At 42.6% G+C, this 21,286-nt stretch overlaps 1 protein-coding gene across 2 annotated transcripts in view; it reads left to right on the top strand.

Moving 5' to 3' along the window:
* UGGT2 (UDP-glucose glycoprotein glucosyltransferase 2) overlaps positions 1–5,014 on the top strand; it is a 548,948-nt gene extending 543,934 nt beyond the window's left edge. For both annotated transcript variants that reach the window (XM_073569567.1, XM_073569569.1), the window contains 2 exons: positions 2,326–2,470; positions 4,244–5,014. In XM_073569567.1, the coding sequence (XP_073425668.1) occupies positions 2,326–2,470; positions 4,244–4,266 (168 nt within the window). In that variant the 3' untranslated portion in view covers positions 4,267–5,014. The remainder of the gene's footprint in view (positions 1–2,325; positions 2,471–4,243) is intronic.
* Positions 5,015–21,286: the final 16,272 nt, after the last annotated feature.

The raw sequence follows: 21,286 nt of genomic DNA on the forward strand, positions 1-21,286 counted from the left end.
ACTGAGCAGCATGAAATTAAGTCTGCTGGTATGCCACCAAAAACTGGAGTCTTCTGATGTACTTGCTTATTCAGGAATTCATCAGACTGAATTATGGGTAATTATTTGGTAAGTAGTAGCTCAAAAATGTTTGTCTCATTACACAGTAACCCCAATCATAGCCTGGCTAAGCTTGTAACCTGGAGCGGTGGAATGCATATATCTATCTCAAGAACCAGCCCCAGCTCTCGACAATTTTCAGTGCTTCCTTAGAATTATGTGGAGAGAGCTGTTTCTTAATCTGTCAGCTTACTTGGAAAATCCTATTGATGCCATAAATGCTCCATATGTGACAACCCCATTAAACAGGGCCTGTCACATTTTTTCTCATTAATGTACACGCTTGCACCCCATCTTGACTGAAAAAAAAACAGAAATGTAGAAATTTTTGCAAATTTATTAAAAAAGAAAAACTAAAATATCACATGGTCATAAATATTCAGATCCTTTGCTCAGACACTCATATTTAAGTCACATGCTGTCCATTTCCTTGTGATCCTCCTTGAGATGATTCTACTCCTTCATTGGAGTCCAGCTGTGTTTAATTCAATTGATAGGACTTGATTTGTAAAGGCACACACCTGTCTATATAAGACCTCACAGATCACACTGCATGTCAGACCAAATGAGAATCATAAGGTCAAAGGAACTGGCCAAGGAGCTCAGAGACAGAATTGTGGAAAGGCACAGATCTGGCCAAAGTTACAAAAGAGTTTCTGCAGTACTCAAGGTTCCTAAGGACACAGTGCCTCCTTAATCATTAAATGGAAGAAGTTTGGGACCATCAGATCCATCTTTAATTGGGTCCCCCTCACCATGATAGTGCATGTGTTTGGAGTCCTGGGAAGGTAAGCATCTTTCTTCTGGTGTTTTTTGAGGAAACAAATTTTTTGGAGGATTTCAAGTCCTCTTTTTGTGTCGGTGAGCTCTGTTTTAGTGTTAGGACTCGCAAACGTGGTGAACCTTGTCGTGGGTTGCGAGCTTCCATATTTTGGCCATAATATCAACTAATACCTCATATATATTGATGTGTTTTTTGCATTGTATTTATTTTTCAGGGTGCAGTTGGGCCCAGATGGCTCTGTAAACTGTGGCCTCTGTTCACACAGGATGCATTTAGGTTAGCACTCGGCAAGCCCGCCTGTTCTAAGAGTATGGGTGTCACGAATAGTCTGTAAGCTAGATGCTCTGCATTACCTGTATGTTAATAATGCCGCATACAGATTATCGGTTTTTGAGCACTAATATACCATACAGCCACCACTTATGGATTGTCAGGGTGGTGGTTTCATCAGTATTGCTGCATGTGTTACCGCCCTCTTTAATTGGGTCCGCTGCACCCTGATAGTGCATTTGTTTGGAGTCCTGGGCAGGTAAGCATCTATGCATTTTTTCTCTGGTGTTTTCTGGCCCAGCCAGAGCCCTTACCTAAACCCAATTGAACATCTCTGGAGAGACCTGAAAATGGCTGTCCATCAACGTTCACCATCCAACCTGACAGAACTGGAGAGGATCTCCAATGTCAGGTGTGAAAAACTTGTTACATCACTCCCAAGAAGACTCATGGTTGTACTAGCTCAAAAGGGTCCTTCTACTCAATACTGAGCAAAGGGTCCGAATACTTATGACCATGTGATATTTCAGTTTGGTTTTTTTTAATACATGTGCAAAAATGTATACATTTCTGTTTTTTCAGTCAAGATTGAGTACAGAGTGCACATTAATGAGAAAAAAATGAACTTTTTTGAATTTACCAAATGGCTGTAGTGAAATAAAGAGTGAAAAATTTAAAGGGGTCTGAATACTTTCCGTACCCACTGTATTCACATTTGTTGATTTTGAAGCACATTATGTGAAATCTCTCCACGTAGTGTAACTTTTTTTTTCTTTTTTTTTTCTTCAGTCTTCTCTGGGGGTGTACACTTTAACCCCTCTCTCCCAGATACTGCCAATCACATCTCCTCAGCTGATCTAGAAGTGCTATCAGTCTGTCTCAACAGTCTATCTAGTGCGAAAAATGGCAACTAATGTGAATGTTTATAATAAAGCGACGCACTCCAAAACGGAAAAAAGCTGCAGAATCAGGGGAGCGCATGGAATTTTTTTCTATGATGACCTATCGCTTGCTCAAAAAATTGAGTAGAAATACCTCTTTAAACTTAAACTTAGGTGGATGTTCTGGTAAATGCTTGTGTGTTGAAATAGTCTGTTTTGGTTGCAGACTATATAAGGGTAACTGACGCATTCTCAATAGCTGCTCTTAAATTGTTTTATTTAAACCCACAGTGCAACAATCCTAAAACTAAAGAACCGAAATTAAAAGCAGCAGCACGCATTGTTCTTGAATGGACAGACTATGACAATGAGATCCGTCTGCTATTGAAGAAGTTAGAGGAACAGAAAAAGAATAGAACACAAGTACCACCTATAGGTAAGAGAACATCCTGGAGAATGCGTTCATACCATCCGCCTCCTCATAACTAGAACATAACTGTTAAGACATTATAGGATACCACCAACATGCTTCATTTAAAATGCCTGTTTCGCTGTGTTTGTCACTTTTTTTTTTTGCAGCGTTTTTCGAGGTGAGTGTGTATGCGTTTTCTAGAGTACATGTTTAATAAAGTTTGCTTTATTCACAAAAAATGCATCAAAAACATTGGTTGCTGTTTTTTTTTTGCAACTTTTTTTACTTAGTAATTTCTTGCGATGGGCGAAAAAACGCTGCAAAAACACTGAAAGAATTGATGCGCTGCAGGTTTAAAAATTTCTGCAGTTTTCAAATTCAGGGAAAAAAAGTACGATATGTAAGATATTTCTGAGATCTCACAGCTTTTGCGAGTGTTTGTAAAAAGCAGCTTTTAATTTACATAAAAGGAATGCATGTGAATATGGCTGTGTTTGTCACTTTTTTTTTTTGCAGCGTTTTTCGAGGTGAGTGTGTATGCGTTTTCTAGAGTACATGTTTAATAAAGTTTGCTTTATTCACAAAAAATGCATCAAAAACATTGGTTGCTGTTTTTTTTTTGCAACTTTTTTTACTTAGTAATTTCTTGCGATGGGCGAAAAAACGCTGCAAAAACACTGAAAGAATTGATGCGCTGCAGGTTTAAAAATTTCTGCAGTTTTCAAATTCAGGGAAAAAAAGTACGATATGTAAGATATTTCTGAGATCTCACAGCTTTTGCGAGTGTTTGTAAAAAGCAGCTTTTAATTTACATAAAAGGAATGCATGTGAATATGGCCGAATTCTCATCACAGTTTATTACATGATGGGCCTCTTACTATTATCCATGACTTTCTCTGGACAGTAGGAGTAATTTATCAAGCTGCACAAAGCAATGAGTTCCATTACCTTCCCTTTTCCTCGTTTACCGGACCCCAATAATTAAAACGGACTTGTGTTTTTGTCTTTCTGCCTATTAGGCCAGTGATTTTGGATTAGGTGACAAGGCGTACTGATGATGTTAAAGAGGTTGTCTAATTATCTATCTTCAGGAGAAACTGATACAACCCTTTTAACTTATCAGAAGTATGTGAAGAAGTAAAATTATACCTATAAATATCTTTTTTTTTTTTTTTTTTGCCCCATGCCCCAAATTACTTTCTTCTGGCTTTCTGGATATCCGAGGCAGCTTTGCTTCTGCAGCATCTAAGAAACATAGGGACTCTGAAGCTGGCTGGAACCAGCAATCCTTCCAGTTTCAGAGCGGAGGTTGCAAGCACACACTCTGCTCATGAAACCAGCCGCTCCTGATCGACTCCAGAGGTGACCAGTAACCTACGCAATGAGCAGTAAACTATAAATAGTTAAGGGCGTAGGTGCTCGATACTCATGATTGCCACTGTGTGTCAGACAGCCACAAAACATGCAGGGATTGCCTAACAGCTGCAAAGCATTCAGGCGCGGAGACTTGAACATGTCACTCCAGCACCCGCAATACTCGGTGCATACTCGAGTAATGAGAACTTGTACTCATCACTACCTATAAATTGTGTAATGTCAAGAAGCTGAGACAACTACTTTTAACTTTAAATGTTATCTCTAAACCCGTCTCCTTTTCACTGCACCCTTAAATAATTTGTTCCATCATAAATGTGTATCATACCACTAAACCGAAATAATGCCGCCATAGCAAGACCAATTCTTATTTTGCCAGACTACTTAATGTTGCAATGTCTCATGTTCTCTTGTTTTCCGCAGACTTGAATCATGATGAACTTTAGCAACTTTCAATCCCTTGGTGGAGAGTAAAGTCCTCGCAGCCGGTGCCTCATCCTGCAATGAAGAATAAAGGAGGGTCTTGAAATGGCAGTGACTCTTTTTGCTGGATACTAGGATTTGATGGACCTCTTTGATCACGGAGAGAGAAATGTGATTCTTAGGAGTTATATAAATTAAATATTACACTTTCTTGTTAATGATTTATATGTCTGGTAACACAATGATGGTAAGGAGCATGGCAAGTCCTGGGCACATAACTGCACTCTGCTGCCGATCTGACTCTAGACTTGTTTCCACGCGTTCAGACTTTGCTAGACCTGAAGGAGTGTTCCCCGCCTCAGTGTAAGCCATGGACAACATGGGGAAGATTTGTCGGCATTGTTGCAGGAGTAGATTTTGGTGCCATGTAATTAGTAACTTTAGAACAGTCCGTGTCATAGTCTTAAAAATGTTTCACAGATACTGGTAAATGTCTAATTCTACAGACTGTTATATAGATCCCAGCTCAGTCCTAGGTCTGACATGTCCATGATGTCCCTTATATGTCGAAAACCATACAGTGGTCACCCAGGTGGTTTTTGGCCTCTTTTATGACTTGACCCGCTGATAAACCTGCTCATGTGGGCCTATACAATGTTGACAGATAATACATTTATATGAATGTGACTTTATTCTGCTGTAAATTTTTAGTTTTGTACTGATCATGTAAGTACAAGCATCCCTGTCATAAATGACATATGTTCACATTTACATCTATGAGTTGTCTCTTTAATGGTGTGAAGGGTGAGGTCAGAGGCCCGTCTCCTTCATTCCCCTGATGCGACATATTATCTATAAGCTTGTCAGGACAGCACCGATAAGAAATAGGCTAACTGCTGGGGTTTAATGGGGCAGCCCAGGTCTTCCATATTAATGACCTATCCCTATGGATCATGAATATCTGATTGGTGGTCACCCCCAAAACTCAGCTGCTTGTAGTTATGGAAGTCAATAGGAACGGAGCAGCAGGATTTGAGGACAGCCACTACACAGTATATGGAGTTGGGTTGTATTGGCTCTGTTCACTGTGCATCTTCAGTTACGGACGGATATATTCTATCTATATGGACTAATATGTAAGCAGTTAATCATCAGACTTAATATAGAAGTCCTGGACCACTCTTTTATTTATTACGCTTTGCTTGTATAGCGCTATCTCATTCTGCAATGCGTTACAGACCTCATCATCACTGTCCCCATTGCGGCTCACAATCTAAATTCCCTATCGGTGTGTCTTTGCCTTTAAGACACAGTAGTAAAGTTCTGCAATGGAGTCATAGACTGATCGCTTCAGAATTAAATTTCCCAGTTTTGTCCTGACTGGATCTGAGCCCGTGTTTGGCAGTGAGAAGACATTTCTCATGTAGCCGCATTACCAGCTGCAGACGTGACTTTTCTTTCTCTCGCTTATTTTCACTGAAGAGGAACATGGCCATATTGTGAAGAAGAAAAAGATTGTTTTGAAAAAAGATCCCAAGCTGAAGCTTATCAGTCCCCTTCATAAAAGATAACATTTTTTTGCCATGTGCCATTGCAGAGAAAAAATGTCATTGATATGTCTGTGTCTGCACATAATTCAAGAAGTGTAATTTATACTTTGTCCACTAGATGGTGCTTGTTTCAGATACTGCTTGTTAGATCCCAGAATTGTCCTTGAAGGGGCTGCCAGCACATTTGCTGCACGACACAAGGGAACCAGGAATAACCCCTTTAGGTCCATTACTATTCTGTGACACTAAAGTGTTGCACAGGTCTCATTCATGAATTACATACCTTCCCTATTTTCTAGAAGAAAACGGTGAAAAACTGTTTTTTCAAGTGTCCGTTTTGTGATCCGTGTCCTTTTTTTTTTAAATAGATAGTAAACTGTATTTGACCTTTATTATCTTTATAATTGTAATGTATCCAAGAAAAACGCATGGCACACTGATAGTAGCCAGTATGTGATCTACTTTGTGCAATCATTGCCTTACAGTGTAATGGGCAAATCTGATCCAGAATACGTGTCAAATTAGTGCCTGCTGCAATTTCTTACATGCAGACCATCAGTCTTGGGCCTCAGTATCTGTAAGCCAGTATCAAGAGTGGGAGATGATACAGAAGTGGTGACGGGTTTCTATTATACTTTTCCACTGATTGTTCCTCTCCAAATTTTGGCTTACAAATACTGATGTGAAATACTGACCAAATTATGCTGTGTGAACGTGGCCTTAAAGCACCACTACAACATGTTTTTTCTCTTTCCCCCATGACGGCACCTCGGAGAGAGAGAGGGATCCGCCCTCAGGGACAGGAAACCTACAGATGAAAAAGGCGGTACCTCTCTCCCACATCAGTTGGTTTCCTGTCCCTGACTGGGAACCTACAGCACGTACCTGCAGTCGATGCGGGATGCCGGGGACCGAACCAGTCCGGTAATAGGCAGCGGGGCTCCCTGCCTCGGCTGGGTCGAGGCCTCACGTAGGCTTCCCCCGTATCACCACCTCCGGGGTCGGCGGGCCTTGAGGGTGAGTGGGGAGAGGCAGTGAAGATCAGAGGACGAAGCCTGCCGATCCCAAAAAAGAAAAAAAAAAAAAAAAGGGTGGCGGCGGTCACTCAAGGAGAGCCCCCAGCCGAGCGCCAGACCCAGAGCGGCTTGCAGAGGATTGCGGCCACCGGGACCGCAAAAGGTACAGGGGTCGGGGCGGGACCTCGGAGTGGCCTGGAGGGGGTGGCGGCGGCCACCGGGGGCCGCGAGGTATAAGCCCGCAGGGCTTGCAGCGATGGGGGTGGCGGCGGTCACCAGGGGCTGCGGCAGAAAACGGAGGGCGGAGGACGCCGGTACCGGGGGCGCGCGCGCAGTAGCTTCCTTAAAAAAAAAAAAAAAAAAAGGAGGCGCAATGCACTGCTGGGAAATTTCGCAGTGCACATGCGCCGGCGGCACTTCCGGCGGGGCCTCGGACAGCGGGGAGGAGGTGCCAAATTAAAAAAAAAATAAATAAATTTTTATTTAAAGCCCCACTAAAAGAGGAGAAGGCGATCACCATGAGTGGAAAGCCTCAGAAAGAGGAGACGCGGCGGTCCCCGAAGCAGGGGCGGCGGCAGTCACAAGAACAGCGCCAGCGCGACTCCTCCCAGCAGCGCGGCAGCAGTGGTCATACAGGATCACGGCGCAGCCAAAGCTCCACCATGGCGGCACAGCCAGAAGTGGATTCAGCGGTGGAAATAATCCCTACGCCCGAGACGGTATCTCTCGTTCCACAAGGGGGTGAGTGATCTCCGTGAGCTCCCGCTCGCTAATATGCGATTATTAATTTTTTCTTTTCAGGGGCGCAAGTGCACAGCAAAATCCAAGCACATGGTATGTGCTATATGCACGGAGGAGCTGCCCCCTACATAGCAGAAAAAGCTCTGTGCGGCGTGCATAGAGCAGACGATACAGGAGGAATCCCCGAGGTTTGCTTCAGACTTCAAAACAATGATAAGGACCCAGGTAGAGGACGCCCTCAAGGGTGTTAGAACCACTAAGAAAAAACGTAGATCCAGGCATAGATCTCCAGAGTCCAGTGTTAGTGAGTCAGGGAGTGAATCATCTAACTCGAGTTATTCATCATCCTCCCAGTCATCATCATCATCCTCAGAAGGGGGATGCAGCTGCTTCCCTATTGAGGAGACGGACGCACTGGTAAAAGCCGTAAGGACAACTATGGGCTGATAGATGAACGCCCTAAAAAAACGGCGGAAGAGTTAATGTTCAGTGGACTGGAACAAAAAAAACGGAGAGTTTTCCCGGTGAATGAGAAAATCCACTCTCTAATCAAGCGAGAATGGAAAAAGCCAGACAAGAAAGCCCTCCTAACACCCAAGAGGAAATACCCTTTTGATGATCCGGCCTGCTCCCTATGGAGTAAAGCACCTAAACTGGATGTGGCGGTTGCAAAGGCTTCTAAGAAATTTGCCCTGCCCTTCGAAGATATGGGTACCCTGAAGGACCCAATGGATAAAAAGGCAGAAAACTTTTTGAAAAACGCTTGGGAAGCGGCAGGAGGGGAACTAAAGCCAGCCATAGAAGCCACATGCACGGCACGTGCCTTAATGGTTTGGTTAGACCACTTAGATTCCCAAATAAAAGAAAAAGTCCCAAGGGAAACAATACAAAGGTCCGTTTCCGTAATGAAGGGAGCAGCAGCTTTCCTGGCAGATGCGTCAGTAGACTCATCTAGGTTGGCGGCCAGAGCAGCCTCCTTCTGAAATGCCGCGAGACGTGCATTATGGCTAAAATACTGGCCGGGGGATCTGCAGACTAAAACCAAATTGTGCGCAATCCCATGTGAAGGAGAGTTCTTATTTGGCCCAACGTTAGATGACATCTTGGAGAAGGCGGGGGACAAGAAAAAATCCTTTCCCGGTTTCCCTAATCAGGCATACAAACGGCCTTTTCAGAACAGAAGATTTATGCGGCGAAGACCCCCAAAAGGGAACAGAGAAGGTTGGGAGGATAAAAGAAATAAGAACAAAGGCTTTATGTTCAACAAGCCCCCCCGATAACAAAAAGCCACAATGAAGGTGCTCCCCGGGTCGGGGCAAGATTGTCCTACTTCTTCCAGGCCTGGGAAAAAATATCCACGAGCCCGTGGATTCTGAGCATAATAAAAGGACTGAGACTAAAATTCAATACCCTCCCCAATCATTTTTTTGTGATAACGCCCCAAAGGACATCACACGAGCAGCTGGCTCTGCAACAAGAGGTCGCGAACCTAAGGGAAAAGGGGGTACTACAAGAAGTCCCCTACCAGGACAGGGGCAAAGGCTTCTACTCCCCTCTCTTTCTCCGCAGAAAGCCAGACGGAACGTAGAGGGCCATAATAAATCTAAAGAGACTGAACAAGTTCCTGGAAATTCAGGGTTTCAAGATGGAAACAAAATCTTGTGTAAAATTGCTTCCCCATCATGCTTCATGGCTGTATTAGACGTAAGAGACGCATACTACCATGTACCTATGCACAGAGACCACAGGAAATACCTCAGGGTGGCGGTGACAATCCAGGGGGAGATAAAACATTATCAGTTCCGAGCTCTCCCCTTCGGGCTAGCGATTGCTCCAAGGGTATTTACAAAGATAATGTCAGAAGTAATGGCCCACATAAGAGAGCAAAACATCCTGATAGTCCCATACCTGGACGATCTCTTAGTAGTAGGCGTCACCTTTCACCACTGCAAACAGTTGGACATGGTCATGGGATCTCTAGTGAATCTAGGATGGATGCTGAATTTGCCCAAATCCAGACTCGTACCAAGTCAGGTACAGGAATACTTGGGAATAATACTGGACTCAACCGAACAAAAATGTTATCTTCCACAGGCGAAGATTCAAAAGATGACACGGTGTCACAAATGATAGCTTCCCCAGTAACTACCCTGAGAAAGGCAATGTCTCTATTGGGGTCAATGACAGCCTGCATGCCAGCAGTACAGTGGGCACAAAGCCACACGCGAGTCTTACAGTTTGAAATATTAGACGCAGACGTTTCCCTACACGGAAATTTAGACAGGCGGTTAAACATCTCACCAAACACAATACACTCCTTAGCATGGTGGACAGACCCAGCCATTCTAACCAAGGGGGTCCCTTGGGCATTACCAACGACAAAAATCTTAACCACAGATGCAAGCCCCTGGGGGTGGGGTGCACATCTAGACAGCCAGGTAGTGCAAGGGCCCTGGGCTCAAAAAAGAGTCAGTTTCCTCAAACATGAAGGAGCTGCTGGCAGTGAAACTAGCTCTCGTTCATTTTCTAGACTCACTTCGCTCCCAACACACAAGGGTCTTCTCAGACAACCGGGTAGTGGTAGCATATCTAAACCACCAGGAGGGCACCAGGTCTCAAGCACTGATGGAAGTAACAAAATCCATCTTTCACCTAGCAGAACACAATCTGGAATCCCTGACAGCCCTCCACATAAAAGGGTCGGAAAACTGAACAGCAGACTTCTTGAGCAGAACACTCCTAAAGCAGGGGGAGTGGGAACTAAGCCAGTCAGTCTTCAACCAGATTGTGAACCTCTGGGGCCGACCAGAGAGAGACTTATTTGCAAACAGTCAGAACCAGAAATTGGAAGCCTTCTGCTCAATAGATCCCCGGGGGGGGCCCAGTAGCTCTAGATGCCTTCACGGTTCCCTGGAATTATCATCTGGCTTACGCTTTCCCTCCAATATCTCTCATCCCCTTAGTACTGAGGAAAATACGGGGGGACAAAGCGACGGTAGTAGTAGTAGCACCCTTCTGGCCCCGGAGAATATGGTTCCCCTGGCTGAGGAAAATGTCCGTCACAGACCCTTGGGTTCTACCAGAAACCCCGGACCTTCTATCCCAGGGACCAGTGTATCACCCTCATATAAAAAATCTACACATGACAGCTTGGCTTTTGAGAGGGAACTCCTAAGTAATAGGGGCTTCTCGTCAAACTTGATAACCACGTTACTACAAAGTAGAAAGCCAGTAACCACTATGGCATATGGGAAGGTATGGAAAAAATTCCTATCAATTTCAGATTCTGACCCAATGGGAGAGATCTCAATAGGGGAAATTCTGGAATTCCTATAGAAAGGGTTGGAAAAGGAACTAGCTACAAGCACCCTGAAAGTACAGGAGGCGGCCTTAGGGGCTTTGTATAATCATGACTTAGCCGGAAATCGGTGGGTTAGGAGATTCATGAGGGCCGCAAGTAGATCTAGGCTGATCCCCCTACGCAACACCCCCCCCCTTGGGATCTAAACCTGGTATTGAAAGCACTAACCAAATCTCCCTTTGAACCCTTGGCGGAGGGTCCCTTAAAAATATTGTCCCTTAAGACCTGCCTCCTCGTAACCTTAACTTCTGCCCGCCGCATTAGTGATATACAAGCCTTGTCTGCTCACTCACCCTTCACGCAAGTTCTGGATGATAGGGTAATTCTTAGAACCAACCCAGCATATCTCCCCAAGGTGTCTTCACAGTTTCATAGGGCCCAAGAAATCTCCCTACCCTCCTGTCCCAATCCCAAAAACAAAACAGAAGAGGTATGGCACACTTTAGATGTAAAAAGATGCCTGGTCCAGTATATAACAACCACGAGGGAGTTTAGGAAGGATAGGGCTCTGTTTGTCTTTTCAGGGTCCTCAGAAGGGTCAAAAAGCATCGAAGGCCACGCTGGCGAGGTGGATAAGAGAAGCCATCGCCCTATCCTACTCCTCCTGCGGGGCAGCCATCCCAGAGGACATAAGGGCCCATTCAACCAGGGCAGTGGCATCATCCTGGGCGGAGAAAGCCGACGCTTCAATAGACCAGATATGTAGAGCTGCCACTTGGTCTTCCCCCTCTACATTTTTCAAACATTACTGTCTAGACTTGACCTCCTCTTCAGATCTCACCTTTGGGAAAAGGGTTCTGGAGGCAGTGGTCCCTCCCTAGATGTACAATCTTTGTAATTCTCTCCGTGGTGCCGTCATGGGGGAAAGAGAAAATCGTAGTTAGTTACTTATTTCTCTGATCCCATGACGGCACCCGTACATCCCCTCCCTTTCACACACACAGGTGTGCACATTAGAGTGAGTTAGTTAGCTTTGATACTTAGCCACACGGTGCCTCTATTAAGCTTAAGTTGAATAATTTGATTAATTGTGGATTTTTATAACCATTTGAGTTTCAGCTGAATGTTCTGTGTAATGCTCTGTAAACCAACTGATGTGGGAGAGAGGTACCGCCTTTTTCATCTGTAGGTTTCCTGTCCCTGAGGGCGGATCCCTCTCTCTCCGTGGTGCCGTTATGGGATCAGAGAAATACCGTTATTGGTAAGTAACTACGATTTTTCAGCACTGGAGTGGTGCTTTAAATCGAAGCCTCTTGCCCCCGGTTCACATACTTGCCCTCTAGCATCTTCACAAACCCATAGAAGCGCCGCAAGCGCGAAACGGCCATCGTCAGCACCTGCACACTCCTTTCTTCACTCTCCTGGCCATGATGTTTTAAAACCATTATCAATAAAGAATGGAACTTTTAAAGATTGGTGAGTGCTACCTATTTTCTTCTGTCTTCAAGCTGGATTTATGTTGTTGTTTTTCTGTGTGAGCACCCGAAGTCTACAGGTAAAGCCTGCAGTTTTTTATTACACTGATATTACAATTTGTTAGCAGTATTGGCAGCGCTGTCCTCCTTTTTTTTCTTTTTTTTTTTTTCCCTTTGGAAGTGTGGACATTTACATATATACCCAACGCTCTTTTCACAGCCAGTAAGCTCACTGATTGGCTGCCACACTGTCAATATGAGGTCAGTGCTGCAGCCAATTCCAGGCGCACAGAGCAGTGGCGAGACTTGCTGCTGGACCCAGGAAGGTGAGCACAGCACAGTTTATGTCTTTATAAAAGCCTGCACGACAGAGGAGTGAAACATATACAAAACTGTCCCACATCCTCACCTCAGAGCACATTTTCTGGTAAAAATGGAATTGCTTCAGAATACATAAAGTCTGCAAAATATGCCTCCATTAAGAAAAAACACAAAAATTGAGCTTGGTTTGAGTTGATACACATGCAGCATATAAATGCATGTGGACATTGGCCATAAAACCTGCAAAAGACAAAATGAGCAAAAACCCTCAATTTTTTTGTTTTTTTTCTTTGTATTTTTGCATTCTGTGCAAGCTGGGGTGAGGCCTCCCCTCTCCTGAGCTGGAAATTGTATATAAGGCTTCCCCAGACTGGTGTCTACTGTTTGGGACCCAGTCCTTTTGTCTGCCCTTGTTCACACATTGAGGTCAACTTTGACATAAGGCAAGGTTTTTAATATTAGACAGTGTAGGACTGTCCCGAACAGAGTTACCTTATCGTGGTGGGATGGCTTTCATGCTACTTTTGATCAAAAACAGTGTTACTAAAAACTCTGAATAATTTAGATGCACTTTTGCTTTTACTTATTTAGTTACAGCAGGGTTTTTGCTCATTTTGTCTTTTGCAGGTTTTGCAATTCCTCCATTAAGTAGCAAAATGTATTTAGCTGTAATTTGCCTTTAATGTAATTATTCAGGGTTCACACTGTGGATTGAGTGTGATTAGCGTTGCACATTTCTTTACAGATTTCAGGGAAAAACATCTGAATTTCCAGCTATTTCTGAAATGACAAATGATTAGGTGTAATTGTGGTTGATGAGGCATTGATTACTTTAATTAAGGAACTTGAGTTCCGCTTCAGTGTCATGGTTGTGCAACATTTTACAAGGATGAAACTGCATCATTCATTACAACACTAAAACATTTGCATCCTCAACATTGGGCTGAAGAGAAACCAAAATCTCAAGAATGTTTCTAGAAATGAATTTCACACTTTTAATTCCCAACATTTTGTAGCTTTTTTATGCGGATGCCTTATACCTGGAGCTTCACACACAAGACTGTGTTACACTTCTCATTTGTAGTAAGCCAATATTGAATTACAATAGAAATCCATGGCAACTATACGGTCCGCCTCTATTGTATACAAAGGTACATGGTAAGTGTTGGAGTAACAAAAATTAAAGTTCTCCTTGGTTCCTCAGGCACCATATGCATAGAGGTATTCTCTCCATAGTAGGAAATCTCTGCACAAGCAATGTCTCGTGCCGCCTGTCCCACAGCTCCCTGTATAGGGCTCTGCCATGTTGGGCTACAAGTAGGCTTTTCATAAAGGGTCATTTTGTCCATAAGTCTATATGATCGGCACATGATGCATATACAATATTTTATTAGCTTTCTATTGCTTTGCCAGTCAGAATAGTGCAACGTTCTGTGCCCTATTCAGTAACCATTAGAAAATTGATAAAACTTTAAAGAGTCAGTGGAAGTCAGCAGAACGCTCTTTTTTTCAAAATAACTTTAATGAAGTTTTATGATACAATGATAAGGGGAAAGTAAAGGTAATAGGGTTTCTGGAGAGAGGTATACATTACTTTATTAAAGACATACGAAGGGGGAAAATATAACATTAACGTTACACTTCAGACCAAAGATATGTTTATACTTATATTTATCCTTAACAGTAGGATATTACCTTGTTATAATGTGGAGAAAACTTAGCTTCGTCATATAGAGTTATGCAAAGAGAATATGTGGATGAAACTTTCGGACCCAAAAAGAGGACCTTTATGCTAACGATTATAGTGTAAATTTGGCCCAAGAGTCCCATCTTTTGCTAAACTTCTCAAAATAATTATTCGCGATTGCGTGCGATTTTTCATAAGAATGATGTAACGACATCTTATCTAGAATGTCATTCACTCTGGGAACCGAATTTTCCCCCCATAATGTAGCAGCAGAACGCTCTATCCTGTTGGGTGACGTGCACATGTTCAGTCTTTGGTTGGTATTTTACATCTCTATTTGTTAACTAAAACCAGGAGTGGGTGATAAAAACAGAGGTGGTGACGTGCTTCTATTATACTTTTCCTCTGATTGTTCCACTCCTGGTTTTGGCTTACAAATACTGAAGGTGTGAACGTGGTCCAACAGTCATGGAAAAACTAAGTACACCCTGTATGAATTCTATGATTTTACATATCAAGACACATTGAAATAAAAACACAAGTGTCTGGTCCTAAAAGGTCTTAAAATAAGGGAAACACAACTTCTTTAGAACCACTTTTTGACAAATTGCAGCCAGCATGTAGTTATTACCTTACCAAAAAAATAGGACAAAATGCCGAAGCAGTGTGAAAAATAATTACACTCCTACTCCTTCTATAGGAATGAAAATGGCACCAAGGTGCTTGAATAAAATGCCCATTTCTATAAGAGCAGATGTTTGACGGTTTGTGGTCTGGAGTATTAAGGAATGTATTCTGACAATGTCAAGGAGGAAAGACACCAGTAATGATCTTAGAGAGGCACGGTAATTGGTGCTACGCATTGCTCTGGGAAGTGTTATAAGGCCGTTTCCAAACTCTCAGTCTACAGTGAGAAGATTTTAATTGTTTTATTATGTCCTGATAAAAGCAAAGAAATCAAAGTGTGCACTTTATTTTTTTCCCTTTTCCCATGACTGTATTTTGCCTGCAGTTCACTTTCATGAAGGAAACAGTCCACAACTTTGGAAGAATTATAAATGAAAGTACTGTAATATGTCTAGAGGGTGTGGCAAAGTAGATTGTAAAACAATTTATAATAGAAAACCAGAATGTTTAAAGGATTTTTCCACTACTCTGACAACCCCGTCTCAATTCATATGTTCCGCTTGTAAAATAATAACACTTAGTGTATGTGCCCACAATCTGGAACCGCAGTGTCCAAAACGCTGCATTCTACGATACAAGCACAGTGGATGGGATTTATCGAAATTCCACGCACACCGTGCTTCTATTTGACGCTGCGTTAACTCCCCCCGTGGTGCGGGTTTACGAGCGGCAGCAGGTCAGTCTTTGTTGCAGAGGCGCTAGTCTGCACATCACAACAGAAATTTTCACATTAGAATGTATTGGATGCTGTAAATCTGCATTCTTCAATGAACACGTGGATTTAACTGCGTGATTGGAAGCAGCGAAAATACGTTGCGTCCAAAGTGCTGCGTTCAATCATGCAGTTAAAACCGCATGTGTTCACTGAACCATGCAGATTTAACACATGTAATACATTCTGTTGTGGAAATTTCTGTTGTGGAGACTAGCATCTCTGCACCAGAACATGACATGCTGCAGCTCTAATACCCAAAGTGCTGCTATTTCCAGATTATGGGAATGTTCCCTTAGGCCATGTGCACACATTGAGTATTTGGTCAGTTTTTTACCTCCATATTTGTAAATCAAAATCTGGAGTGGATCAATCAGAGGAAAAGTATAATAGAAACACGTCACCACTTCTGCATTTATCACCCACTCCTGGTTTTGGCTTACAAACATTGAGTTAAAAAAACTCATCAAATACTCCATGTGTGCACGCGGCTTTATACTTGCCGCCGGTGCCATTCCAGTTGGCACTGGCTCTCCTGTGGTCAGTTAGCTTTGGCTTAACTCTCCCTGCCTTTCAACAAATCACATACATCTGTAGGAAATGAGAGAGCAGCAGCTCTGCCTTCCTCAGGATGTATGTGTTACAGTGGCTTACGAAAGTATTCACCCCCTTTTACCTATTTTGTTACATTAGAACCTGTATTTTAGAGATGTAAGAGTATTTAGTGCCAATACATCTCAAAGTTAGTGAAGTGAGAAAAATATAGGCATAAATTAAATGTATGGGATCAAATTACTAAAAATTGGCATGTACATAAGTATTCACCCATTTTGCTTACTGAAGGGAAGTCCACCTGTGTGCAATCTAAGGCTGGTTTCACATTTGCGTTTTTTTGCGCTGGAAAAAAACGCATACCTGCGCATGCGTTTTTTTTCCCCTATATTTAACATGGGTGCGCATACCTGCGCGCTGGTAAGCGCACGTATGCGATTTTCATGCGCTGCGTTTTTTTGGGGTGTGCGTTTGTATTTTCCAGACGCAGCATGTTGCATTTTTTGGCCCTGCAAAAAAGCGCATGCGCACATATGCGCTAAAAATTGCCATTATAGCCTATGGATGCGCATACGTGCGCACTGGCATGCTCATGTATGCGTTTTTTTGCACATGCGTTTTTTTTTGTTAACCATGGAATTTAGGGGTTTGGGTTAGAGTTAGGGTTAGTTAAGGGGATTTAGGGTCAGGGTCAGGGTTAGGGTTGGGGTTAGGGTCAGGGTTAGGGTTAAGTATGGTTTGGTTAAGGGTTAGGGTCAGGGTTAGGGTTAAGTATGGTTTGGTTAAGGGTTAGGGTCAGGGTTAGGGTTAAGTATGGTTTGGTTAGGGTTAGGGTTAGTTAGGGATTGGGTTAGGGTTAAGTATGGTTTGGTTAAGGGTAAGGGTTAGGGTTAGTTAGGGTTTAGGGTTTGGGTTAGGGTTAAGTATGGTTTGGTTAAGGGTAAGGGTTAGGGTTAGTTAGGGTTTAGGGTTTGGGTTAGGGTTAAGTATGGTTTGGTTAAGGGTCAGGGTTAGGGTTTGTAAAGTCATGGTTTGGGTTAGTGTGAGGGGCCACCTAATGTTGGAAAAACCCGCAAACGCGGTAAAAACGCACTAAAAACGCATACAAACGCATAAAAACGCTGCGTTTTTTTCATGCATGCTCATAAAAATGCTTGAAAAAACGCAGCAGTTGTATGCTTTTGTATGCGTTTTTTCAATGCGTTTTTTTGCGGGAAAAACGCGCTGCAAAAAAAAGCAAGTGTGAAACTAGCCTAAGTGTCACATTGTCAGTATATGCACACCTTTTCTGAAAGCCCACAGAAGCTGCAACACCATTAATCAGCACCACTAACCAAACAATATCATAAAGACCAAGGAGATCTACAAACATATTAGGAACAAAGCTGTTAAAAAGTACAAGTCAGGTTTGGGTTATTAAAAAAAAAAACAAAACAAAAAAAAACATCTTCGATGGTCCTACGGAGCACCGTCAAATGGAAAGAACATGGTAACACAACAAATCAGCCAACAAAGGGCTGCCACCAAAACTCTCAGCCCAGGCAAGGCGAGCAATAATCAGAGAGGCAACACAGAAACCAAAGTTAACCCTGAAGGAGCTGCAGAGTTCCTAAGCAGAGACTGGAGTATTTGTCCATATGACCACAATAAGCCATACGCTCCATAGAGGTGGCCTGCATGAAAGACTGGGCAGGAAAAAATTCTTACACACAAAAATTGTAAATCTCATTTTGAGTTTGCCCAAAGCCATTTTATGGAGGAATGTGCTGTGGTCAGATGAGACCATAATTTAACGTTTTGTCCATCATGGTAAACGCTATGTCTGGCGCCAAACCAGCACAGCTCGTCACACCAAGAATACCATCCTCACAGTGAAACATGATGGTGGCAGCATCATGCTGTGGGGAGGTTTTTCTGCAGCAAGGACAGGAAAAATGCTCCGAGTCAAGGGGGGAACATGGATGATGTGCAATACAGGGATATTCGTGAGTAAAACCTGTTTGTCAGTGATTTCTGGGACAAAGATTCACCTTCCAACAAAACAATGACCCAAACCATACTGATAAACCAACAATTGAGTTGTAATTTTATAAGTATCCTCCGTTACGACGTGCATATCAGGCAGAGGGTCTTGTCCTAAATAACGGAGTGACCAAAAATGACATAATACAGAGAATACCCAGCTCACATAACTCTGGAGGACTAATCTCATTACTTTATAGATCTTTGTTGGACCTTGTATTAACAAAGCACCCCATATGGTCAAAAGAAAAATGGGAGGGCATGATAGGCCCTATTGAAGAGGGGCTGTGGTCTGAAATACTGGAAAGAGTTCCACAGTTGTCTTTGAGCGAGTCCAATAGCTTCTCCCACTTACAGGTATTATACCAGTCATATAGAACACCCCAATTTTGCCACGATATAGGGCTTTGCTTAGACCCCCCTATGTGATAAATGTAAAACATCCCCAGCTACTATGCTTCATATGTCGTGGACATGCTCCGCTTTGGAAATTTTCTGGAGGGATGTAATAGCAATCATCACTAGAACATACTCAGTCGATATAGATCCCTCACCATTAGTATGTATAATGAGATACTGTATATAGATCTAAGCACTGATGAACATGGCAAAATAGTGATAGCACGCCTGTTATACATGGCCAGGAAATTGATAGCCCAGCATTGGTTATCAGAGCAGGCGCCCACAGTAACAGAATTTATAAATAAGATTAATTGGCTATTAAATCTGGAACAAAGCATATATTTGAAAAGGAAGGTGATCTCCAAATTAAAAAAAAATGGGCTCCATGGTTTGACGGCTCTGGCCTAGCATCTAGAGAACTGCAAAGATTTCGACTAGGTCTGTTTAAATTAAATCTATACATAAATCAAAAGACATGATAAATGCTATATTCCATATTGGGCAGCTTTAGACATGTATATAACTGTGGCAAACCAAGACCTAGATTCCCCATTAATGCTGTTACGATAGTGCATCAGAGAAGCAGGAGACTGCACTGCGATGAGACCAATTTTCTGCACAGGTGTTATTCAATAGAGCCACGATTATGTGGGCAACGGTTAATGCTCTAGAGGCCGGGGTGCCTCTCCAAGCAGCACAGCCATAATAGAATCCAAAAAATTGAAGAAGACTGAAAGCACTCACCGGTAAAAGTCACTTTTTATTCCTACTTGTTAAAACATCGGCGTTGAGAGGATGGGAGCAGGAATGAAGGAGACAACGGGTGACCCGTAGAAGCGCTACTGCAGCGTGAAACGACCGTCTCCTTCACTCCTGCGCCCATACTCCCGACGCCGATGTTTTAACAAGTTGGAATAAAAAGTGACTTTTACTGGTGAGTGCCTTCCGTCTTCTTCTATTTTTTGGATGTTGTTACGATAGTGATTATTTATATTGTAAGATTTCTGATCTGCTGTGGACAGAACTGTGAAACATTTATCTCAAGAATAGATATTATGTTTAAAAGGGTGATGTTGTGGGGGGGATAGAAGGGGAACTTGGTCCCTTTCATGGTTGAGTTGTTTTTTACTCTTGAGTTACAAAAAAAATTTAAGAAAAAATATTTGATTAAAAAGAAGAGAGAGATACTTGAGACAATGAAGTTTAGTTTTATTCCCTGTATGACTCCATTTGGCTTTTGGCGCCAAAATCTGCCATCTTACAAAAGTGCAAGAGAAGCTGATTAGTAGCTACAGCTCCCATGTCAACCTCCCCCCTACCACCAGCACTTGAACCCCACTGGAAAATGCTCCTCTCTGTAAAACTGTATTCCGCTATAACAACCTGCATTGTGAATACAAAGGTTGCATTATTATAGACAGACTCTCATAAGAGAATCTCCTGCATATTACTACTGAGTGCGGCACAACATTACTTCTATAACTACACCACCGCCACCAACTGTCCAACCGAGGATACTGCAATGCTGCAACTCTCATTCACCCACTGAAGTTTATTACATTCTTCTATTTCTGATATATCTACGCACAATTCAGAAATTACCTGAATGAGATAATTGGTCCACAACAGCTAAAAGAAATGTATGTTTAAATTCTTATTTATGATCAAGTGGTAATTATTCCCAGGGTGCACTCGCATTCACAAATGGCCAAATCTAGCAAAGAGCGCATAAATAAGAGTCGGACGAAAATCCCGCTCCTTGTAAGCAACATGGCGAACTAGACAGATTCCAAAGGAAAAAGCTTTCTACCACCCAAAAGCGCTCTCCCAAGAAAACATCTTCCCATTCCCTTGCTACAGCACCAATGGAGGAATCAGAGTCCAGGAATGACGACTCTTGAGAGTGAATCACTATCCACAGACTCCACTCCTATCTCCAGGTCCTTTCTTAAAAAAAGAATTCCCTACAAATCTCCAAGGTGGAAGTCCCCTCCTGGATGCCACTTGATGCTGGATTTGATTTCCCCCAACTACAGAAAGCAGAAGACTTGACAGTATGCAAAAACTCTACTTCCAAGGTTAGGAAGCAAGTGTCATGACAACCACCTCTGCGAAGCCTAGGAGACCTTCACTTACTACCTGTTTGTCCTTTGACATAAGGATCTGGGGTTCATGAACCTCTTCTTCTTTACCCTCCCATTTTTTTTTTTATTGTCCACTCTCTTTACAAGTCACTGGACCAAAACTGCCCCCCTATTTTTTTTCTTTTCTTTGCGATTTGCCTCGCTCAATGGCTATAACTGTTTCATTAGACACAGTGTTAATGTTTTCTTTATTATCATCTAATTTTTAAGGTTTCCTGAAGGATCACCACTTGGACTGTCTCATTTATTTTTCATGTTTTTATTTAGTTTTCTGTACACCGCCTGTCCACCAAATATGCTCATCGTAATTTCTTATGGCTGACCTGACTACACCTGACTCTGTTGCAATGGCTTCATTTAACGTGAAGGGCTTGTGACATTAAATATCTTACAGGACATCTATTTACTGTATATCTATATATATATATATATA

The sequence above is a fragment of the Dendrobates tinctorius genome, unplaced genomic scaffold, assembly GCF_039654945.1.
Source record: "Dendrobates tinctorius isolate UK_male_01 unplaced genomic scaffold, ASM3965494v1 ptg000026l, whole genome shotgun sequence".
NCBI classification, from domain to species: Eukaryota; Metazoa; Chordata; class Amphibia; order Anura; family Dendrobatidae; genus Dendrobates; species Dendrobates tinctorius.